General features: G+C 34.4%; 1 protein-coding gene across 1 annotated transcript in view; it reads right to left on the bottom strand.

Annotated features, from left to right (window-relative positions):
- KHDRBS2 (KH RNA binding domain containing, signal transduction associated 2) overlaps window positions 1-26,345 on the bottom strand; it is a gene marked incomplete at both ends in the record, with an annotated part of 354,308 nt that overhangs the window by 3,156 nt on the left and 324,807 nt on the right. The window contains one exon of the mRNA XM_084285229.1: window positions 15,512-15,570. Coding sequence (XP_084141355.1) covers window positions 15,512-15,570 — 59 coding nt within the window. The remainder of the gene's footprint in view (window positions 1-15,511; window positions 15,571-26,345) is intronic.

The following is a 26,345-nucleotide window of genomic DNA, read 5'->3' as shown; positions in this document are numbered from 1 at the left end:
ATTCCAAATACACAACAGTATTTGGAATTTTGGAATCATTGCATACTACAAACTCAGAAAAAAAAAAAAAAAGAAAAAAGTAAGCATCTTCATTTTTTTTGGATTTTCTTTTATATATGTTAGAGTACAATTTCTGATGTGAACAATGAGCATGGTCATAGACCACATCTGGCAGTGCAGGCACATGCAATATTACCATGTTTGCATCATACTGAACCATGAATGGGCTCAAATGAAGGTTGGAGAGGACATTTATTTCCTTCCTTTTATCTTTTGATGCTCCTGCTCCTTTTGGTATATAACTGGCCTACTAAATTGGCCCACTGTCTTCATACTCTGATACTCTGTCACTGAAATCACTTATATTTTACAAAGGCAAGGGGTAAATTTGTCCCTTCAGTCATATCTCACTTGTCAAAGAGAGTATAACATTTTGTGATACAGATTTCTTTCCAATTTTGGTTTAAGATGGTAAATCATTAGTAATGTATTCTTCCAGTGTAGACGAATCTAATGACCTCCTTATTTTCCAAACTTTGTTTTAAAGAGGAATAAAAATATTGCTGATGTTAACGAAGAATTAATTCCTCCTTGCTATTTACCTTGGAAGTTTAAAAGTTACCGCTACCTATTTTTTAAATTTTATTATATCATTTAATGAATTTTAACACTTTAAATATTTTCCATGAATAATACATGAAATTCATAATTTATTCATTTTCATTTAGTAGGAAGAACAACAGTATCCCCCTTGGAAAACCAGAATATCTATTTTCTTACATAATTGGAGTATGTAATATTGCTAGAGATCTGAAAAAAAAAAAAAAAAAAAAAAAGACCTATATGCCAAAGACTCCAGGACTGAGCAGAAGTAACAGAAAAAAAGTTTGTCTGAACTGAACCATTTTAATTAATGAGCATGTTGTTTTTTAATGGGCACATTTCTGTTGCTGTTATCTTGTTTTTCCTAATCAGTCACTGCTGACTTCAGTGGCCAGTAAGAAAATAATTAGCTTACCCTAGAATGAATGGTTAAAACAGGTATCAAAGATAGCTTTTATAAAACTAATAAAATAAAATGTATAAGATAATGCCCTATGAAAACAGAAAAATGAGAGTATGAAACATAAAAAGACTGTTACGTTTCTGGAAACAACTTATTCTATGCAAGATGCCCTCTCTGAAACTACATTTAATTATCTCATTGTCTGGAGTCTGAAAGGGAAACATGCATGGTGGAGAGGGGACATAATAGCTGCAGAGCTAAGTGAAGCTCAGGATAGAATGTACAGGGAGTGGACACGTTTGGAGAAGATTTGGGAGTAGCTGCTCTTGATAGGGAAGAAAAGGGCATCTGTTGCAATTTATTTTATAATTTTATTTTATTTTATTTTATTTTATTTTATTTTATTTTATTTTATTTTATTTATTTTTTTATTTTTTTCTTATGGTGCATTCCATTTACTTGCTGTTTCTCTGAGCTTCTCAGAATATTCTGTTACTGAATATGATTTTTTTTATTTTTTATTTTTTATTTTTCATTTTTTTTATTTTTTATTTTTTATTTTTCATTTTTTAACTGTTACATGAAAAGTTTACTGTGGAAAGCTTTCGCCTAGAGGGCTGAAGAAGCTTCAGCCAATATGATATAGTCTTAAATCCTCAGGTCTCTCATTCCTACAGGGAATCACTTTCCATATCGTGAATTTAAAAATCCTGCCTCTGCAGTATGTTTCATTACACCCTTTAAAAATGGCATTTTGCTGTAAATGTGCTGCGGCTTCAATTACCCTTTGCTGAAGTGTCATTGCATTTGCTGAGAGGCCCTGGGGAGAAGTAAGGTTTAGATAAAAATGGAGAAGCTTTATTTATATAAATGAAAATGACTAAAGTAGTGAAAATACTCACTAACTGTACAACACAAAGACAAAACAATTTATTGTTCCCTTAAACTCCCCTACCTTACTTCCTGATTAAAATACCTTCATATAAACCATATAAATGTGTTTCTGAAACCGCATGTGAGAACGCAATCTTTCTGCCAGCTCTATATATTAAAAAATGGCTGTATATAACCATTGGAGGAAGCTGTTTTTCCTTAATTTTCCTTAATTTCCCTAATTTGTACTACAAATCCTTTGTGTTCTTTATTCCAGCAACATGGTGGACATATTTGTTTGATTTCCAAGGAAGGATTCCAACAAGGAAGGATGGTGGTCACCATCCTTTTACATCTATTTGGTAAATACATAATCAAGATATAAAAATGTTGACAGATATTGTTTCTGAAGATCTTGTGTGATAGGCTCCAATGCATTAACAGGTGAATTTACAGCCAAAACATGGACAGAAGGTTTGGGATTAGAATCTTCAATTGGGAAAACACTGTTTGCTACCACTGAGGTAGCAGTAAAGGATTATATATTTATCATGTTGATATGAAAGAAAGTTGATATGGAACAACACTATTAAGTCTCTGAACCCCACAAACCCAGTGAATAACAAGATACAACCACACCAGAAATTAACACTGGATTATTATTATGGCAACTTTTTTTTTTTTTTTTTTTTCCTGTTCTTTTTCCTGCAAAGACTTATAATGAAAAATAACATATCTGAATGCTAGTAATCAAAGGTTCCTGATGTGCAAAATTGCTCTTTCATATCTCAATTTGAGGATAACAAGGTAACCTTCTCTCTTTCAGTATCCTGAAAGATGGGGCTTCCTGAGAATGGAATGGAATGCTCTACTTTAAGGTATAGTCTTAAAGGATTGAAACTATATAACCATGTACCTCAGTAGACACAGATATCTGGGTAGCTCGTTACCTTTCTACACATGCAATCAGAAAGACCCTTCTGCCATTGTGGTTCCCAGGCAGAGTTTCATAATGATTGAAAATGAGCAGTGGGCTTTGGTTCATTTATGTTTTTTTCCTGACTCTGCTCACATCTTAGGCCACAGTTTCTTCTGACTGGCACTTCCGTGCCATATTAAACGCTGACTGCATTTTCACATATAACATATGCGAGCACTTAGTGTGTGGCAGATCCAGACTGAATGACAAAATTCCTTTCTTGGTAGAATTTCTTTCTACCTCTTTCAGGTGCCTTTTAAGAAGGAAAAGTATTTCAGCCTTGTATCAGCAAAAAACATTGCAGCTAGAAGTCTTATGTCTGTTGAACACACATATAATGGCAGAGCATTGGTACAAGGATTACAGTTTCATTGTAAATGGCATAGCCAATGACTTTAGTTGAATGCCTTTCATGGGTATCTGTCATTCAGCCAGAAGTTAAGATACCAATGAGTCAAGAAGGGAGCATGTAGTGCATTTTTGTGTAAGTCATTGGCAAAATCAAAATCCTCTGGTCCATTCTGTGTGGAATATGCAGCAGATCGTGCAGGTGACATGAAAGGACAAGCACAGAAGGCTGAAACACTGTGTCTATATCTATTGTAGGATAGCATTTAAAGAGGTTGTAGCCATACTGGCTTATCAGTTGAATATCTGTCCTTCCATTTAAAACTGCCACTTAAATTTCTCATCTTGTTTCTCTTCTCTTCTCTTCTCTTCTCTTCTCTTCTCTTCTCTTCTCTTCTCTTCTCTTCTCTTCTCTTCTCTTCTCTTCTCTTCTCTTCTCTTCTCTTCTCTTCTCTTCTCTTCTCTTCTCTTCTCTTCTCTTCTCTTCTCTTCTCTTCTCTTCTCTTCTCTTCTCTTCTCTTCTCTTCTCTTCTCTTCTCTTCTCTTCTCTTCTCTTCTCTTCTCTTCTCTTCTCTTCTCTTCTCTTCTCTTCTCTTCTCTTCTCTTCTCTTCTCTTCTCTTCTCTTCTCTTCTCTTCTCTTCTCTTCTCTTCTCTTCTCTTCTCCCCCCCCCCTTTTTTATATATATATTTTTAATTTTTAATATATTATATGGGACTATGTCCTTGTTTCTACAGCACTTGTTTGTTCATATTAATGTTTAGATTAGTTTAGGATTTCCATGTATTATTATTTTTTTAAACAGTTGAGTAGTTCTGAAACCTCTAGGGCTACCGAACCATTTCAACATTGCTTGCTGACTACCCTGCATGTCTATTACCAATTCATTCATTACCATTCACTGTTTCTAATGAAAATTCAGCAAGAGCATTTCATTTTACTACTTGATCAGTTTTGTGGGCCAGGTTGAGATGACACATTTTGACCTGCACAGAAGAGGAAGGATAACACTTTTTTGGTATCTGTAAAAATGAAATTGTCTTTGTTGCTTATTTTTTTTCAATAGAAAATAATTTCAAACTAGTTTTGGACTATTTAGAGGAAAATGAACTGATGGTATATCATATTTTTAGAGATTTCAGTGAAAAAAGATAGATGAAAGTAGTGGATTTCTTTAACAATCATTAAAATTACACCAGGATTACACCAGGAAAAATTGCAGACTGTAGAAATGGCTGCAAATATTTCTGCAACATATCTCCACTGCTCTACTTTGATTACTCTGATACTTCTAGAAATAAATAGAAAGCAAGATTCCCCTTCTAAAAGATCCTTAACAGCTGTGGATGTCATGCTAGTTTTTACATACTGCCACAAACCTTATGAGAGGGACAGTGTGGCTCTTGAGCTTTTGAAAGGGATTGTATTCCCAAAGACCCCCCAAGAGTCTGTGTAACAGGAGCATTGTCCTGCCAAATGGTGAATTCATGTATCCCATTCACTTTTGGAGTGTATTTGGTTCTAGTACTAACTGAAACATGAGGTTACATCATTGACGTAGAAGAGAGAAGGCAACTGAGGGTAGCAGCAGTCTTGCTAACTCCTTGAAATTACAGTTTCCTCTGAATAACAGCTTCCAAATTCCCACTCACTGGCAGAACCACTGATCCCAGAAATGGGTTAGAAAGACTGTTTTTGGTATTGTTTAGATGACTATATATTGCAAGATAAGATCTTCCTTTGTGCTTTCCTTATATATATATACATATATATATATATAAAAAAAAAAAAGCACGTACAATTAAGAATGTGTTATTTAGTCAATATTATTACTACATGTGTTAAGAGGATGTAGGCAAAAAGACTTACAAAATAATTAGCTGTACAGTGGAATATAGACTGTGACTTTTTTCACCCATGATTTCATATATTTATCTGGCTACATCCCTTGCTTATTTTTCTTACACCTTCTTTTGTATGTAAGCTCATAGCTGCTGCTTTGAGAGGAACAAGTTACTATGCAACAGAATGCATCCAGAGGTAATTTGAGCCCCAGCCTTCAGTTCTAGGATGTTCATTCCAGAGGTGTCAGAGATTATCTCCTCTGGCATACAGTACTGGTCAGGAGATGAGAGGAGAGGGTAATTTGACATTCTGATCTCTATTAATCAGCAGAGAAATTAACTAAATATTTGCACTCCAGAAAAACAAAACAAAACAAAACAAGAACAACAACAAAACACACAAAGTCTTTAAACTTGCATATGGCATATAAAAATGGAATAAATTATGGGAACAGATCCTTGAGAACATAAAACCACAATCAGACAGACACAGAGTCAGAAAAAAAAAAAAAAAGGCTCAAAGTATGTTGTGAAGTGTGAAACTTGCTGGTGAGAAAAGTGAAACTTGGTCTTTCTCTGAGAGACTGTGCCAAAATGGAAAGGAAAGAGCACCTGGACATATCTGTTCTTAACAAAGCAACATGTCAATGTAGTGGAAACTGATGCAGAGTTCAGATGAAGAGCAGGTAAGAGCTGTAGTCTGAGAGCAAGAAAGGCAATCGGGAAAATCACTACTGAGACTGTGAATCAGCTGAAGGGATGTGCAGAGAGGTCATCATGTTTTAATACTAATTCTTTATCCTCCTTCTCATAACCTTGTGAAGTCTGGCCTCCCCATCCCCTTAGTCATGTCCAGCCTGCCTTCATCCTTCTGCTCTGGAGGGCTCCTCTCATCTTCTGTCCTTTGCTACTTCTGTCTGTCACTGACACTATCAGATGTCAATGACTGAAAGATAACCCCCCCAAAAAAAAATACAGAGAACGTATAAAATAGAAAGGTGATGAGCAAAGGAGTACAAAAGCATTTTGTGCCTGCAATCACAGGAGTTGGGATTGAAAGTATAAAAAGAGATAGTTAAAATGGCAGTTTAAGAGGAAGCATGTAAAAGATCAAAGAACAATGCACTAAGGACATACAAATTGAAACTAGGGACAGAGGAGCAGACTTAGGTAGCATGCGGGAAAATAGACATTTCATTTTATTAATAGTTGAAGAGAAATCTATGCAGGCAGCTTAATTACTCAGAGGTGAGGGTCCAGTTTCTTCCATGAATTTGTTATTACCAACTCAGTAATCTCTCAGATTAGTGAAGAAGAAATGTTTCCTTTTCAGAAACTGAAAGTATATATTATGGCTGATGTGTTGGAAACAGAGTTTATAGTTAAGGAATCTGTGTGTGCTTGGGCATGAGGATTGCTTTGGGTCTTAAGGATTGCCGTCTTAATCAATGAATTTTTTGGTGACTACTTTGATACGAAATGTGAACCATGGGCACAGCACAGTCCCTTAAATTACACTGGACACCTTTCAATTTGTTGTATGCTCACCACTAGGAAACATAAATTAACTGTTACTATCACAGGCAATTGGCATCCCTGGTTTATGATTGATTGAAATTCTGCATTAGTATTTTAGTATTGCTTTTTACAATTCAGATTGACTCTTAGTTGCTGTGTACATTGAATTCTCTATATATTTTCAGTATCTGTTACAGACATCAATACATTAGCTGAAACTCCCTTGACAGATTATTGTACAACCAATTGCTAGTAGATTCAGTAGCTCAAACTGTTAAACCACGAAATATTTTTTTTTTTCTTACTGGGCAGTCAAAGTTAAAAAAAGGTCCTAGTAATTTTAACCTGTGAAATTCTTTTGAATCTGGTATCACTAAATGATTTAATTTATAACAGAGAGGAAAACACGTGAAGCTGTTTCTGTCTTACTATTTTACCTACATAGTATTAAAAGTACACTAAAATTCACAGTGGTCTATCTAACACAAAATTTTGCTCTGAACAATGCTATCATCACATGCTTAAATGTCTTCTAGTACAAAACTCCAGTAAAATACATGTTCAGAGAACTTTTCTTCTCTTCAGTCAGCATTTCTTAACCTTGTCATGGAATTTTGCTCACTGAATACAACTCTTTCACAAGTACAAAGAGGGCAACAATACAAGTAATTGAAAGACAGATGATTTACAATTAAAAATAATATATTAACAGTATCTGATTTGCATATGAATGCTATTTCCCAATAACATTTACATTTATATTCATTACTTATATCCTGTAATTATAAAGACCTGATCCCTTCTTTTTCATAGTAACTTATTTAACATCTGAATATTGCCCACATTTTAGGGGGACAATTTTATTAATCTCTGCTCAATTATTTTGGGACAGGTGGCCAGGAAGAGATAAAAAGAGCTGTTCTGTTTAAGATAGTTAAGACGTATATGACAGTAATTAAGATAATGCTTTAATGTGATTTGCCATTTAGCTTTCAATGTTATTAGAAACACTTATTTTAATTCACAATAAAATAGCTTTCTTTCCTATGAGGAAATATTCTCCTCACAGTCTTTACAAGGTCACTATACTGCATGCATTTGGCAAGAGAACACAACGCTAGAGACAGATTGTAAGTGGAATTAGGAATTGTGATTTCTAGCTCTTCTTCTTATTTGCTCAGTGACCTTGGATTTTTATATTTTTATATTTTTACATTTTATTTTTATTTATTTATTTTTTTTTTTTGTGGTATGGCTGCCTCACCAGTAAAATGAGACACGAATACCTACCTCCCTGGGGTGTTTTGAAATGTAATTAATAGCCTGAGCAGTAAGAGAAAAGTGCTATAGATGTACTTAGAAGAACACCCAGTAGAAACCAGACAATTAACTTTAAAATGAGAACACTGAAAATTAGAATGATTTTCCTTGGATAATTCAATTTGTCCTGTCTTTCTCATATTCCTCCTGGTAAAGATGGGTGGAGGCACAGTGCTAAGCAATGCTTGGAAACTTTTTTCTACTCAGGCTAATGACTAAAGTTCTGCTAACATTGACAAAGCCAGCATTTCACCCCATAAATCCACTCAGAAAATACAGTGCTACTTGTACCATAATTGGACGAGTATATATTATTTTAGACAAAAACAAAACAAAAACAAACAAAAACAAGAACGGGCTTTGCCTTATGTTTTAAGAATGGAATTTGCATTGTTTTTTTTTTGCTATTTTGGTCTGTTTTTGCTAATATGCAAAGCCCACAACATGCTCAAAATTTTCTCCTTTGATATCTTTGTATTTACAATTTTGAAAGAAGAATAACTAGAGTGGCTATCTTTCAAATCACAAATGGTACCTTTTTATTTAAATATGGAGTTCTGTCAGAGGACAAAAACTATTTTTGAAACAGTCTGAAAACCACCAAGTTTTCTTATACCACACTAAAAAGCACTTATTTTTACTAAACCTACATAAAGTCGAGTTTGCATATGCAATATATATGGCTCAAAAACTTGAAATGCTAGGAAAACCTCCTGGTTTAATAGTCTATTTTGTGGACTTAGCTGTAACTCTTTCAAAAAAACACTCTGTGCTTGATGCTACTTTCCCTTCAGGAGGGCTATCTAATTAGCCGACATAGGTACTCCAAATTTATTGTGTATTGTGAACTGCCGTGGCTTAAACTAATTCTTCTCAGTGGAGAATCAAAGAAACCATCAAGAAACCATCCATGCAACTGCACTGAAGCAGATGAGATGATTACTGTGGCACAAGTAATGTTGACAAGAGGAGCAGTAATGAGTATAGGAGAAGGCAATTTCTTATAGGGCTTCAGCCACTTTTGCAGTGAACATCTGCAAAAAGAAATAATGAATGAAAATAAGGACTTGAAGGATAGGAAATAAGGACTTTCCACTTAGGTTTTCAAAATCTACAGTTCCCATGGTGAAAGTCAGTGAAATTACTGTGTGAAATACTACATATGATGAGAAAGTTTTGCATGATTTACTTATTCTGTCATGTAAAAATGATTAATAAATAAGGAGTAATAGAGCAACAAGTTGCTATAAATTAAGAGCACTCTTTTCTGCTGCTACATGCATATATATGTATATTTGCAATGTAGTAGTATATCAACTGAAGTACAAAAGTTTTAGGATATACAGTCAGTTAAAAGAATGTGACAGATTTAAATATGGAACTTTCTAAAGAGTTACAACTTAATTAAAATGGTGATTTGATAAAACGGCAGTATCTTTAGTATTGTCCCCATAGCAGCCATCATAGCTGATGTGAATTTAAAATGTGTTCCTTTTCTTGAAGACTTTCACAATCACTCTCTTATGAAAATAATAAATCTCTTCTCAGGGAATGAACACTGTTTGAGATATAGCCCAAGTGATTTCTCCAGTAAAAGATTTGATAAAAAGTTGTAGGAAATTAAGGAAATGTTTTTGACAGTTTATTTGGTCCTACAGTGTAGGAACTGAGGCACACAGGCTCTCTGATACCATAGTAAGTATAGAAATGAGTGAACTAGAACATTAATGAGAGGCAATTTATATGACATATATTGTGTCCATATTCAGTAGAAATTTTCAATGACTCCTGCTTCTGGTGGAGGAAAAATGGAGATCTGTATGGGAAGACTCAGAAGCACTTCTGAGTTTCCTGGTCTTCTCAGAGAGATGTTCATCTATCAGGGAGAGACTAGATGTGTTTTTATTCCCCACAGTAAAGGTGGGCCTGAAGTTTCATGGCACAATGGCAACTTCTGGGAGAGATCCATGGCACATCTGGCAAGTTCATTGATCTGGACCACTGGGAAGGCACAAGGACTCACATGCAATATCATTTCAGCTATTGTCCAGTATCAAAGACTTAACAGAAAAAAAAGAGTATATGAACTTACAGCTACACAGAGCTCAGCTCAGCCTCTTGGCCTGAAGCAGACTAATTTGAGATGCTATGTCTTTTCCTGTTGAAGCTAAAGCTTTTCAGAGAGAAATGCAAAAGATCAAAAGAAGAAAGCAAAAGTTTTTGTTCTAAAACTTATCTCTGAGATGCCTGCTCAATACTAAGATGTTCTACCAGTTGGAAACAAATTTTTTTTCCAGTACCTTGCCAGTGATACCTTCTATAAGATACCAAACATATGTATGTTCAGATTATATAAATGAACAACCAGTTCACATTACCAAAGCTTTATCAATTAGTATTAATAAAGATCTTGCCTGTAATCAGTGTAAACTGCACAAGCTATGTGAATGCAAACACTAAAAGGTAGGAAACCCTTAGCACCATATGCTTAATGATTATTAGGACCAATGACCTACAATATCAATGTTACTATCAGAAATAAGGAAGGAACTTGGACTTGACAGCTGAAAAACCTTCTTACCTTTACCTGCAGCACAGTTGCTACGTGCTTCTTCAGAATTCACAAAGTACTTTTTCTGTATACACTGCAGCATGGCTTCATGTGTTTTTGTCATATATTAAATAATGAATGGTATATTTCACACAAGGTTGGTAGTTACTTGAGTTTCTCCACGAAATGAGCACACTTGTCTTATAATAAGTTATTAGACTTTATGTTTCATAAAGTAACATCTCTTCAATCAACCTATTTGTTTATTGGAATTCCTGAAGTGTCATCTCTCCATATATTTCTCCCTAAATTTTATAACTATATATATTCATTTTTGCTTTTACTTGTTCAGCAGAAACTATTATTGTTATCTACCCTGCCTCCCGCCCCCCAAAAAAAAAAAAAAAAAAAAAAAAAAAGTTACTGGTTAATACATTTCTCAGAAAAAGACAAAATTAAGAAGTAAACAAGATAGTCAAAAAAGTGGTGGAGCATTGTTGTGTATTTTTAGCTTTTAGCCCTATAAAGTCCTGTAAAGAATTTTTATAAAGTGTTGCTTGTGTAGAGTATTACTTAGTAAACTAATTGTCGTCACAGCTATTAAGCTCTTGTATTGAATGACTGGCAGAGAATTATTTGTAAAATAGTCAATTAAATCATTGTGGCAGCATTTTACGACTTAAATGTTGTTTTACATTAAAAGGAATTATATCAAAGAGTTATGCTTTCTAATTTTTATACAAGATGGAATTATACTAAAACCAAATACTAGTTGTTTACAAGTGAGCACTTAATGCTAAAATGGAGTATAATATGCACTACAAAATGTTGTAATTGGAGGAAAATTAACACATTTAAAAACAGAAAAAATCCTGAATAACTTACTGTAAATAAAAAATGTGCCAAATATGATTTCTCAAAATCCTGAATAACTTACAGTAAATAAAAAATGAGCCAAATATGCTTTCTCCAAATATTTTTTTTCCTGAATCCAAAATATTTTTGTCATTTATCAATAAATGAATCTGAATGTAAAAGGTTTATTTTTTCTTCTCCCCCTAAGATTGATGAATGGAGCAAGGTATATATTTAGCTTGAAATTTTATAAGATTGATGAAATAAAGAGTTCCTCAGGTTTCTCAATTAAATGCAAAAACATCTACCACTGTTTCATTTTTGGTCAAAAGAATATTTTTTAAGTTCAAAGCAAAAATGATTGATTAATGGTAATGTTTGACTTATTTTTTTAGAGTACCTCTAATTTGTGTTAAAAAAAACAGTGAAAAGATTAAAAGGTTTGGGGTGTTTCTTCCCCCCTTTTACATGCATCAGAGTGAGCAATGAGAAATGAATTCTGACTGAGGAATGACAAAATATTGTAAATAAATGAGAGACATTATGAATGTGACTAGAGAATAATAATAATTATTATAATTTTTACAATACAGTGAAAAATTAGAAGCATGATCACAAGTTAGTTTTAAAACAACCAAAGAAAGTAGATTTTAAGGCATGAGTAATTACATTGTAGAACCATGAATTTCTGTGGATGTTATCTGTAGTTTTCACTACAGCAGAGTGAAAAAAACAGTTTAATAAGTAGAAGAAAATGGGGCAGTGACTATAATACACAGTGATGTGGCACATCTTTGGCCTAGGGAGTCCCTCAGTTTGCCAGAAGTGGAAAAGATTGGGATATTGTACAAGCTGAAATACCACTTTGCATTTGTCCCATTCTAGTTTTTCCTGATATTAGCCATTTGTAAGGGGTAGCACTTGGGATTTTTGAGCTTGATTGATTTCATTCTTAGGATTCATAGAGTTTTTTAAACCTGAGTATTTTGGCCAAGACAAATTTTCCAGTTTCATAAACATTCCTAAAAATTGCTGGCATCCCTGCACATGGCAATTAGGTTGGAACTAGATGATTAATGTTCCTTCCAACCCAAGATATTCCTTGATTCTATGATTAATTTTGTTGATGATAGTACACACTGAAATATGATGATAGTACACACTGAGTGGAGTTCACTTTTCTTTCTTTGTACAGGAGACAAGATACAGATTAACCTTCCCAGTTCTTGCCTAACGCCTTTGGCAGATGGTGTTGTTCTAGCATAATTGTGGCAGCTTAGGGTGTTATAGATTTCAACACCTCTTCTTTCACCCTTTTCCTAAGGTTCTTGTTCTTTTAGTAGCAGCAGCAGAAATACATATGTCTCTGAGATACTGTGGTTTGTGACTTGACATAAAAATATAAATCTATGTTGTCCAGCAAAACCAAAAAGCAGTACCTGCACTGGGTTGTGAACTACAGCATCTGACAGTGGGCACACTCTTACTTTCTTCCATCCTCAATATGGCAGAATTAACCTTTGGGAGCAGAGGCAGGAGCCTCTTCAGCCATCTGCAGGAGGAACTGGCAGAGGTCCTCTACTAGAGCCTCCCTCCTTTGGTAGAAGCAAGGCAGAAACTGTGTCTGGCAAATAATACCTTGAGTACTCTGAGCAGTTCAAGGGAAAAAAAGCATTCAGATGAAACATCTGTAAGGCCAGACAGATATAATTAATATAGCTTTTAAGATATAGGATGTGCTTGCTAGCAAGTCATGCTATATCTGTTATACTTATCTAAAGATAAGTTAGAAGCAAGAGGATGCATGAAAGAAAATAGAGAAATGCCAACCTAGTCTTTTTATTTTATTATTATTATTATTATTTTATATATAATACAGATACTAACAGAATAAAGGTAAAAGGGCATGTTAGAGGAAATGTGTAATAGACATCAACAAGAAAGCGGGTTCAAAGTATTTGTATTATATATGTATATGGCCTTATTCAGAATTTTTGGGAAGCTAATTTTATACAGTATGATTCAGAAATCTCATGATCAATTACAACACATTCTGAAGCAGAATGAAAGAACTGAGACATAACGGAGAGTTAGGGCAAAAGCTATATGAAGAGAATGGGAGGCACCAGACTGCTTATTGGTTGGCTGGGAGACAGTGAAAAAAGAAAAAAAAAAAAAAGATACTGAAAGAAGAATAGTGTGTGTTCAGAGAGAACACACATCTGAAAGAACATTCAGAAAACTATAGCTGTGTATGTTCAGATTGCCTCCTCAGAACAACAGTGGTATCTTTGGGATGCAGAAATTTCATGCATGGATTTCCAGAGCACATAAACAGCAATTTTACTAATCTGCTAAAGTAAAGCAATGGGAGCAAAAACTCTCATATACATATCTCTCCCTGATTTCAGAAAGTAGAAAAATTGCAATTTGGAATATTATTCCATTGTCACGTTTGCTCCAGGTTATTGGCAAAACTACTTCAGAATGTTGTATTCAACCGAGAGCTTAGAACATACTTTATGCAAAAATGTAAGTCAACAGTAATCAACCATATATTTTGAGACGTCACAAAACAAACCCAGATATTTTCAGTTTGTTTCAGCTGCTTAATGGAAAAACAATAATAATAAAAAAAAAGTAGCTTCATGCAGAGCATAAATTCAGTCATGATCCAACTCCTTGAACACTTTGTAAGCCTTAGTTAATTAGTCCCTGCAAAACCCCTGCCGGGAAAACAAGTAATATTATTCTAGTTTTACAAATGAGGGATTGGAGGAAGAGTGACATTACTTGGGCTTGCCCAAGCACACGTAGAATTGGTGTGGGGGAGTCTAGTTAAAAGTTTAACAGTGGGTAATTCTTACTGTGCTGAGACTGTGCTTTTCTGCATTGCCCAAAACCTTAGCAATGCATCTGGAAGGAGGGAAGTAGAATCTGTAAAGGGGAGGAAAGGTCTTTCATTGCAGGTATTAAAAAACTACATACAAAGAGGAAAAAAAAGCAGAGGGTGACTGAAGCATAAACATAAATATGGATATGTTATTATTATTACTTGTTTAGAACTGGAAATGTGCTTGACTGCACATTATGTTATCCAAATGTATTGTGAATACTGATTATACAAAAAATTAAGTTATTTCTGATTATACAATGCAATCATTTTGACAGTGTCCCAGTAATGTCTTGTGATTGCTGTACAAATACAAAGGAAACTGCAACTTTATATTACAGTGAAATTTGCTTCACAGCTGCATGAATAAAATTATTTTTTCAAGCAACAATCCTTATATAACCCCTTAATGTAACTTCTGCTTGCAGTGTCATTTCCAGCAGCTCTCATTTTCATAATGCTTTGGAAGTCACCATGCAAACTTACAGTAAATCAAGCATGATAGCTGTGTTGAATACACAAGGGTCAGTGTCTAAGCTTACAATAGTCAGCACTGCTCTCTTGTTTCAGTGAAATTGTCATCTGATTCAGTGTCACCCACCTGATGGTAAAATGTACTGATAAAAATATGTTTGGAAAAAATGGAACAGATTCTCATTAGTTATTGAAATACATCATTAATACCAAGTAATGGATCTAGAAAATTGGATGGACACGTTGGAGTGATATTGGTTTTTTTGTCTCATGCCTTCTGTTTTTTTTGAAGAAGAATTATTCTATCTCAGACACAGACTTAGTGGGAAGAGATGCAAAGAACTCAGTGCTCTCTTTATCCTTACTGCCTCACGCAGCCTGAGGATACTCCTATTCTCCTCTGCCACTTGGTGCAGGAGGGGATCACACAGGGGTGCAGCACCTTCTTCTTCCCCTTTGAGCAAGTCTATATTTCAAAATATTGCAAAATTTGCTGGTTGAAAACTATGGCAGTAGTAGATGTAGAGGATTATTGGAACATCAAGCAGACTGAAACAGCACTGTGATTCAGGCACTGAGCAGAAACTTCAATGTTACTGTTAAAGCTGATCTATGACTGATTAATTTGCTTTGTAATTTTAATTAAAATGGATCTGCCCTATTTTCTGGTCCTTCATTAGTAAGTCAAACCTCACCCTAAAACCACACAAAATGGACCACACAAATCCATTAAGTTTCACCTTTGTAAAAGCACAGAAAGAAAGAAAAGTACGTGGAAGTAATTTCTGAGTTGTCGATGACAGATTTTTCTTTTGATTTCCTAATTTTGCTAAAGACAGAAGAGACCTTACCGTAGCTGTCATAAGCCTCTTCACTTGTTCCATGGCCGTAATCATAATATTCAGGCACACTGGAAAAGATTTAGATAAGCATGTTATTATTGTCATGGGTAAGCAACTCAAAATAGAGCACAGAAAATGAAATGTGTTTTAATACTTTTACATGATAGCATAGTCCAGTTAGTTTCAGGGATAATGAAAATTATGAAAATGTAAAGAAGAAGGTATTAATGATGATAATAGATATAATAAAGAAAATCACATTCTTTATCTGTTAAGCATAAGGTAAAATTGTCTCTAAATACATAAAGCTAGGAGATGTGACAAACACTGTCAGAAATTCTATTTGCAAAAATAAAGTATGAAAACAGTCTATCCACTTTATTACTCACTTTATTGTTAAGCTGCCAGAAGAGGTGTAAACCCATTTACCTGTAATTCCAAACATTTATGCAGTATCAAACTCAGCATTTTTTTTTTTTTTTCCAAAGATGACTTTATTGTACTGTATGGAACCTGTAAACCACTTATTTTTACTGAGAACACTGAAAGTTTTTCAGCTTTTCTCTTGAAGAAGAATGTTTTCACTGCTCTTGCGCAGGCCTATTGCTTATGCAGTTATTGACAGTCATGCAAAGTTTTACACAGTACTAATAAAACACATATTTAAAGGTTTAAGGAGTGGAAAATCAGTTTCAAAAGAATATTTCGATTTTTTTTTTTTGGTTAATTAAAAAATATCAAGTATTGTTGTATCAGCATGTTACCAAAGAATTACAGATCATAGTAGCAACTTGATAATCAGCAATCGCCTTGAAGTGGGCACCCAGAAAATTTGACCTCTAATACATGTTGAAACAGGAGTGGAATTAATCACACTGTTCACAGTTTGAATTCTATATTTGGTACCTGGAACCAAATTCATGATCAGACTGCTACTGCTATCAGGTACCAGGCAGACATTAAAAGGAGTCAGTACCTGACCAAAAAACTTGTAATCTCCGTGCATTATATGATATTGTATTTCTTCTATCTGCAGGGAAACAAACAAAAAATACTTCCCTGTTGTTAACTCTTTTGTTTTCACTTTTGTTCCTTTTTCCATGGAGATTGTGTGAGAAGGACTCTTTCAAAAACAAACAAACAAACAAACAAACAAACAATAGCATGCAGCCTGCTCAGTATTTCTATATTTATAACATTATTGCTCAGGCAATTTTCCATATTGGATTATTGCTTCAAAAATATTAGTTTACATTGAAAGAGAAGCTTAGTTGACAGTGGAACGTAAGTAAAAATATTTCACAAATGTAATAGACATAAACAAACAATCTGTAACAATTATTTTCTTAAACAAATGTTGACTTCTTTGTTCACCAACTGCTTGTAATCAGATTTTTAATGTCTTGAATTAATAATTATTCATAGCTATTCCTGGAATAATTTCTGAGAATAATTCATGTGCTGTATCTCATTTGAGAGCACTGATTGCATGTGTTTGATAACTGACAGTCAAGTTATTCTGATTTGGGACACAACATTCCCTGACTGGGTTGGTACTACTCTCATAGTCAGTTTTGAGCTACAAATATTGTGTATTGTTTTTTTGTTTGTTTTGATTTTGAACAAAAAATGCAATGATAACTGTTGTGCATTACTAACTTAGCCAGCAGTCATTCATTCATTCATGTGAGCAGATAGTGCATTGATATAAATATCTTAGACATGAAATTCATTTACTAAAACAGAAAGTGGATTTATGAGTGACATGAATGAAAATGAAGTTAATACATTTAAAGATTTTTCCCAATGCCATCCGAGCATAAACGCAGTAGAGTCATCCAGTTTGCTTGAAAAGTAATTATCTAAACGTATACACCCTTCTCTTGAAGTTGTGCAAGACATTTTAGAAACAGACAGGAAGAATACATCTTATTTGTTGCACACACTAAATATTCTGTAGCATTTCTTCAATGATTCTAGTAGCCGGTTAATTTACGGGACTACCCAGGGTGAATTGCGTAGTCAAAGTCAGAGATAAATCCAGTCATATCTACAGAGTTCATGGTTCAAACCTAAGAAAATGTTTGAAATGTTCAGAACAGACAGTTGACATACCACCCAGATCTGGCATGAAAAATCTCATGTACTACAATTTAACCAGCATTATTATGGTGTACTGTAGCTTTTTCTTGGTAAAGGAGGGTGTTGGAATAGTGAGGGGGGTTATAAGAAAAGAAATCATAGAACTCTCATCTTCTGTCAGTGGATAAGATCCTAATATTTCTTCCTCATATATTTTACAAACAAAGTGCATCCAAAGGTCAGCTTTCAGTTGAGTGCATTTTGGACCCAGCCCAAAGGTCAGTAAGTTATTAACAGCAGTTCCCCTTTCACTGGTCACTTGAGTGATTGCCATCAGTATTACATCTAGCAAAATGTAACACTTGCAAGAGCAGGTAAAAATTCCTTGCTATGTTATGGTTGTTGTATTTTTTTTTTTATTTGAGAAAAAAAAAAACAACACAGTCATACAGACAATAAGAATGAGAGATAAAAATCCTGCACAGAAAACATTTGTAAATTAAATACATTATAAACAGAATTCAAAGTCAATACACAAACCATTAAAATAAGAAACAAGCTGTATTGTAACTTTAGAAAGGAAATGATTTGTTGTATACTGCAAATTTGATGTTTGTAAGCACAATCCTTAACCTGTTTCGGAAAACACATAATTCATAGCACAATATCTAAGTTCTCCAACTTTTTTTTTTTTTTTTCCCCTGAATAATGCATGTTTTTCACAGATTGGAATGAAAATATTTCAAATTCATTTGTAACTTATATTTAGATAGTGTTTTGAACAATAACTGGGGCCAATTTGTTTCTTAGCATGAAATACCTGATTTAAAGACGCGTCTTGTGAGCCAGACTGCTCATTCATTAGTCTGCTCTATTTTAAACCTTTCTGAATATTCACTGTAATCCATTATATGAATTTATTCGTAAACATTTTGCTATGTGTTTTATTAAAGTGAACAATGAATGTTTATAAAAATGGGTGATAGAAAATGGTTCTACATACATAAGGTCTTTATTATTAAAATACAGATAAACATAATTCATTTGCATTATGCCCAGCTATGAAAGGAAAAAAAAACACAACATATTTATTCAGCATAAATAAAAACTTGTTTATATAATTTTAACGTTTTCAGACAGTTCCTGAAAACTGCAGTGTTCATGAATTCTAGAAAACTCAGGTACTGTTGGCAGTGCTAATTGGAAAAAAGACATCATTATCTATCATTAGCATTTATTACTTTCAAGCAAGATGAAGTATAATTTACTAAAATTCAAGTACCCACCTGAAAGCATGAGGCAATACATTTTATAATGTGGATAAGATTAACTCATTAACAACTTCTTAAATTTTATTCCTAAGTTTTCAAAGTATTGCACTATACTTTAACACCACAACTCTGAAACACAGGGGACAATGTTGCATAACTTAGACTTACCTTCTATATGTACCACTTGTGGAAAAATTTACATATGTGGGACTCTGAGTCTTTCATATAGTTTAATTATTTTTATATCCCAATTGTTTTTCAACATCAGAACCTCTGATAAAATTTTCCTCTACCTAGATTAAATTTTCAGAACTTGGATATATGATTCTGTGCTTATTCCTACCCTGTGGACTAGAATATTTAAAATGTATATACCATTAATCTTCATAATCATCATATATTTATGTTTATTGTTAACTTAACTGTAGCTTTTGCTTAGTGCTTTTGAACCCGTTTTAAAGTCTAGGCATCAAACACCCTTTCAGGCAGATAAAGACAGATCTGTTCCAAAGAAAAGAATAAAAATGTTATTTATTTGAGCAATAAGGACCTCCTAAATTTCTTCCAACCAGAATTATCTGGTGCTCCCATAATATGAGAATACCTTAAGTGCAGAGACTGTATACTTAAACAGCAACTGGCTTTTAATCTCTCATTAGGTGGGACATTTTCAAATTGACAGAAACTAAGCAAAATTAAATTGCAGCTTGTGTCAATACTCGTGGGAAACCACACAGCTCAAAAGGCTTTGAAGAATAGTGCTTTAAGATGGTATAAGCAGAGAAATGCAAACAAAGGAGTTAAGATTGAAGTCACAAAACCCTAACTCTTGGGGTCAACAAACTACCTGAGGGAGGATTGATGTTCATCACTCAGCAATCAATGGTTTTAGATATAGAAAATCATAACATTAATGAATAAACTGCACTAGACTTTGACTGATCTCTTCCTGTACCTGAAGGAAGCTGCTGGCAAAAGACACAGGGTCAGCAGCATTACCATTTGGCTCCCTGGCTGCTCTTGCAGCTTCTCTAATGTAAGGCAGCAGAACATTGCAAGAATTGAAGAACTTGAGTTCTTTGTGTTCTCTCATATGTTCTCTCATATTTCTTCTCTTTTTGTTCTTTGTTTTCACTCACTCATAAATACCTGAATTCTCTAACTTGTTCTCTAACTGTAGAGCAAAAAATGTGGTTGTGGACACGCAGTGGTTGCACTGACAGCCAGAGCTGTTAGGTACAAGAAAGGGTTGTATCTTTTAAATGCAGCAAATGCATGGTTCCATATAGATACTTGGTGAAGTGTGTTCTGTAATCCATCCTGAAAGATCTTAAGAATCTAACAGATTTTGATTAAAACCTGTTGAGCTAGATCTTTAGCAGATGATTATTTATTTATCTATTTTTGATGTAAAGGCATATTATTATATCCTTCTTCTCTTTCATAATGCTTGCACTTTTTAGCTGGGAGATTATACAATAGAATCTCGTGTGAACCTTTTATTAGGAAATGCTTAGGAAAGAGTTAGTCAATTTAGGAAATTTTGATCAGCCTTGGAGTTATAACTCACGCATTAGATAATAATCAGCATTCTTTTGTGAAGTACTTGAATTGGTCCAAACTAGAGATTCAGCTCATGCCAGTGAAGTTCCATAGTTAGACTCATAAGCAAACAGATGGAAAGCTTCCATGCTATACTTTGAATAACTCTTGAGAGACTTCCCTCTTTGTGTTGTCACTTGACAATGTGAGAATGAACCAATGTGTTTTAGGATCGGCAGTCTTTGAAGAGAGGTTCCTGGCCTTTGTCATTGTGCAGTTAGCATCGATATTTTAGACAAATACAGGGAAAAAAATTATAGCTCTCTTTTATATATATATATCCCAATCTGTATTAGCTTCACATAACAAATTCTCAAGGCATGATAATATACTAGATTATTTATAAGAACCCCTAAAGGTGGGATTCCACCTTTTAGACAACTTTTATTCCTTCTTTTTTCACTTCCTCAGGTGTATACTATCTCCCATTACCTCCCTCTTTTCCAATATCATTTCTGTTGAGCATCTTGCAGAATATTCAGTTTTAAACAATGATAAATGATACAATCAAATACTTATGTCCTATGTTAACAGGATCCTGTCTTATACTATTCTAGTTGTTTCATGTATGACTGCACTTTTAATCCTTCTCCTTTTTATGTAACAGAAGCAGTCAAGTCAGCAGGATTTAACTTATAGCTAACAATGAAAGAATAGTTGTTTACACAAGGCAGCACCCTTCTTGGAAGAGAAGTGAGAGAAAGTTGCATTTACATGAACTGCAATATATGCATCTTTCATAAAATAATATTTTATAATATTTCATATTGGAAATGTGTGAATAAAGAAATAATCTTCATAGGAATCTAAGACTTACTGGATTATCTCTGTTTAATTAAGCATTACATCTATAGGAAAGATGAGGAGTCCTTTGATACATCCTTAAATCATAAATATGGACCTTTACTAAATAGTTCTTTAGGAGTAATGGAATAATATGGTGAACAATTTAGTGGATAAAGTCTCTCTCTCTCTCTCTCTTTTTTTTTTTTTTTTTTCTTTTCTGAAAGCCCAATTTTGATAGCATTCATATTTTTACCTAAGAAGAATGTCTCCTTTACAATACTCTCTGGACTTATTCTATAGCTTACAATATTCCTGAAGTTGAACTAGATCTCATCTGTCTCTGGTGTTTTCTTGTTTGAGTTCAAGTTACTGCAACTCTGATTAAAAAAAAATAAAGAAAGAATTAAGCCAGTAGAGTTATAAAGGATATATGCAGAGAGCCTTCTAAAATGCAAGATGATTTTGGATTCTGAAGTTTTTGCAAAGTTTGAAATAGAAACAAAAATTCCATTTATGGGCTACAACCACAGATACATGGGGATTTCTATTCAAATATTCTCCATCCCTTTGTATTTTTCTCATACACACAAAATTATTACTATTTCAGAATAGAATATAAAATACCTGCAGACACAGTATTTGCAAAGGGAGTGATACAGAATTTTAGGAATCCCACCTAGTTTTAGAGAAAAAAACTTTACTTCAGAGTAGCTAAATTTTCATTTTGCTCATAGAATCAAGTAAATGAGAAGTAGCATTTGAAAACAGTTTCTGATGATGAATGTCGTAAGTGGATTGCTGTAAAGATACATAAAGTGTCATATTCTAGGCTTCCTGGCTTGATTGATTTTAATGGGTTGGAAATAAAATACAGAGAAATCTTTATTTATGAACAGGTGTGTCCTGGTTTCAGTTAGAAAAGAATTAATTTTCTTCCTAGTAGCTGGTGGAATGCTGCGTTTTGGCTTAGGATGAGAAGAGTGCTGATAACACCCCGATGTTTTAATTGTTGCAGAGCAGTGCTTATACCAAGCCAAGGACACCTCAGACTTTTGCTCTGTCCTGCCAACAGGCAGGCTGGGGGTGCAGTAAGAGCTGGGAGGGGACAGACCCAGGACAGGTGACCCGAACTAGCCAAAGGGGTATTCCATACCATCTGACATCATGCTAAACAATATATAGGGGTGGCTAGCCGGGGGGAGGGGGCCGGACTGCTCGGGGTTAAGCTGGGCATCGGTCAGCGGGTGGTGAGCAATTGCATTGTGCATCACTTGTTTGTACATATTATTATTAGTAGTACTATTATCATCATTGTATTATTATTATTATTATTATTATTTTCCTGTCTTATTAAACTGTCTTTATCTCAACTCACGGGCTTCACTTTCCATTTCTCTCCCCCGTCCCAGAGAGGGAGGGGGGAGGGTGAGCGAACGGCTGCGTGGTGTTTAGCTGCCAGCCGGGTTAAACCACGACAAGGTGGATAAAAGCGCAAAGCTAAAATGAAATATGACAAAGTATAAATACATTGCATTCTGGTTAAAAAGTGAGAGAATGCATAATAGTGAAAAATAATAAAGGATATTGCATTTTAAAAAGAACCAATGTACCTATACCAGCTTGGATTATATTTGTGTCTATATATTTAGCTATACAGGAATATTTTGATTATGAAGGAAAAATGATAAAACCTCCAATCATATTGCCAAAAGATTTACTCATCTGAGAATCTGCTAAATAAGTTAATGATTATTCACAGTCCTGTCTAACTATCATTTCTAAACTAGGGACAAAAATGTTTCACTTAACTATGAACATTTCACTCCAACACTGTAAAAAGCAGGAGCTTTTTACAAAGCTAGTAGATATAAAAAAAACAAACAGTGGGACTGGTTGATCGAATAAATGTATCTGTTCATTGCTTTAAGCATTTATTTGAACTCATTCTATCCTCAAGGAAGATCATTGACCTCTCTCTGTATTTTCCTTCTGAATACAATCACAACATATAAATCTGACAAATGCTGTTTACTAAAGCTCCTCAGAAAGACATTAGGAAAGGACATATGTAAATATCATTGTGATTTTCTCTGTCTTAAGACTGTTCAGAAATATTTGTTCCATATTCAATTGCTTTGGTATTCAGCATAGATATCTTCCACCTTTTGCTTGAAAATCCCTCCCCAGCATTATTGCTGGGGATTCAATTGGAGAGAGGGTAGGTATTTGGAAACCACAGACAGAGAATGTTGAACTACACTGCACCTATAAGGGTAGGTACAGACGCACTAGAGACACTGAAAAGAGATAGGAAGTTACTACAATCCCCCGGCCTTCTCCCTACAAAATGTCCATCAGTAGGTAAGGAAACTGATGTCATTTGAATATGTTGTGGGAAACATGTAGGTTTCCCTATTATCTAAGCATAAAAACTTTACAGTGCTGAAGACTAAACCTGTAAATAGGAATCAGAATGTACCTGCTATACAACTGCTATTTACTATTGGCAATGTTTTTGTTTTTTTTTTTTTTTTTTTTCAAGTAACTTCTGATTAGTTTTTCAAAAGTTTCCAGACGAAGTTTTCCTTCAAAAGATGTATCAGAAAAGGTTCTACTTTTAGTAAGGTTTTAATATCTGTTTAGCCAAAGCCTGAAACAGAATAAAAGAAATATTTCCACCATGTAGGTAAGAAGCTTTTGAAGATTTTTGACTCAAAGGTAGTTGAAAAAAGCATAAGATTTTCAGTACCACTGTGCTGATCCCCTGCTTGGACTGATACACTTTACAACGATGCTAATGAATTAACACTTTAAACGTCACTTACAGGGACAAACGTGGCCTGTAAACTACTCCAATACAGCAGTTACATCAGTAAAAGCTGTGAAAAATCTAAATGTTGCTGCTATCTGTCCCTCACAACTGAAGCAGAAGGTTTTTAGCAGTTCACTCTTGCAGAATCTTGGCAGAATTATTTATTCTTCTTGTGACTACAGATGACAGTGAGAAGGCTGACAAAACAGGTTCTGCATTGCAATTTGTATTAACCACTGTTTCATGTACTCTGGTACTGTGGTAAGAAGTCCACTTCAATACTTGGAAGTAAAAGTAGCACCTTAGATAGTTTATACTTCACATGAATAGGCCATGATTCATTTCCTTTGTAGCATCAAATAAAATTAATAACTGTTCATTTTCTTGATAGTTTTGTATTTAGGATTTCTTCCCCTAATGAATTTGGCACCTTCTCAACATAACTAAGGAAACAGTCTAAAACAGAAAGTTCATCCAGTACTGCATTGTACCATATTATAGATTTCAGTTTGTGTACATTTATATATCTAGATGAAAATGTAATCTGCAAAAATTTAAGATCTGATATCATTATTATGAGGTCATCCTGAAGGAACACACTTATTGCAATTTAACACGATATGCAAAATATGTGAAAGTCAGTGTCCTATTCTATTATGAATGAATTCATTATGTATTTAGAGCTTGAAATATCTCACTTTAGTTGTTCATAAAAGGATTTCTATCAATCATACAAACCACTCAAAGCAAGCTGGAGTTTCAAAATTGGGTTACTTTCTTTATACTCACAACAGAACAGCTTCCTGAATCTAATTGGATTATCCTGTGTTGTTATCTTAAAATAAACCTAGTTATGCGTGAGCAAAAAGGGGAAAAGGTAACAGAAGATAGATGTAAAAGAGACCTCAGGATGTCACCTAGATCATTTCATCTGCCTCTAGGAAGACACAAATTTATTTACATAATTATTTACTGCAATTTGTCAAATGTGGTTTTAAATCTGCGCTGGGGGACATTCCTGAGCACTGTAGCTCTGTTTTACTATTATTTTCTTTTCCCTAAAGTAAATTTCTGTTACTGAAACATAGAACCAATGTTTTTTCCTGAGTCCAAAAGGAGCTAGAGTAGAAGAAGAGTCCCTTGATAGGATACATAAAATAACTTGTATCCCCAGCATAATTATGTACTGGTGGTTTTAGAACTGTACTAGTCTGAAAGTGCTATTTCACCTGTAGCACTGTGCTTGTGAAGAAGACGTCTCTGGAATTAGATGTACATATGAAGTCTTGATACCTGGCAGTCAAAGAAAGGTAAACAGGATGATTTGGAGCTCAGGCAAATACACTCTGTTGATGTAAATAATTCCTGGAGATTTAGCTTGATAAAATGTTCTTTGCTTTTCTTCCTAAATCATTTTGCAGTATGTCTCAGCACTGAAGCGATTGTACCTTAAATCACATAACTGACATGGGATGAACTGTGGTTCATGCTATATTCCTGCATATCAGATCAACGAATAAGTGATCCCTAAATCTCCTGTACTAGAATTCCACACTGCAGAAAAGGGAGCTATAAATATAAGCTGTACAGTAGATCACATTAATTTAATAATAGAAGCAAGAATAAATGAGAAAATAAAGTTTCTTTTCAAAGTCATTAACTTCTGGTATATTCAACCTCAGTGGCTGAACGTGCTCTTGATATTTTCAATAAGTCTATATTATTATAAGAAAGAGAATCAGAATTGCAGAGACTAGAATCATGGAACCTTAGAGTCATAGAACCATAGAATGACTTGAGTTGGAAGAGACCTTAAGGATGAGACCTTAGTTCTAACCATAGGCAGGGATGCCACCTACTAGATCAGGGCCTCATCTAACCTGGTCTTGAACACCTCCAGAGACGGGGCATCCACAACCTCTCTGGGCAACCTGTTACAGTGCCTCACCACTGTCTGAGTAAAGAATTTCCTCACAACATCTAAACTAAATCTCCCCTCTTTTAGTTTAAAGCCATTCACCCTTGTCCTGTCATTAACTGGTTGAGCAAAGATTTGCAAACTTGATGAGGGTGCACTTGATTCCACTGTCTATGTCACTGATAAAGATATGAAACTGTACTGGTCCCAGGACAGACGCCTGAGGGTCATTCAGGTTGGAAAAGACCTTGAAGATTGACTTACTAATATCAGAATACTACTGGTTAGGTATAGGTATTGCTATGAATATATTGTTATTGAGCTATTATATTGGTATGGTCATAGCAACTATCTACCATAGCAGGAAAAGGG

Source organism: Netta rufina (assembly GCF_964035555.1).
Source record: "Netta rufina genome assembly, chromosome: 3".
In the NCBI taxonomy this organism is placed as follows: Eukaryota; Metazoa; Chordata; class Aves; order Anseriformes; family Anatidae; genus Netta; species Netta rufina.
Note: the sequence above shows the minus strand (reverse complement) of the source record. Positions and strands in the feature narration are given on the sequence as shown.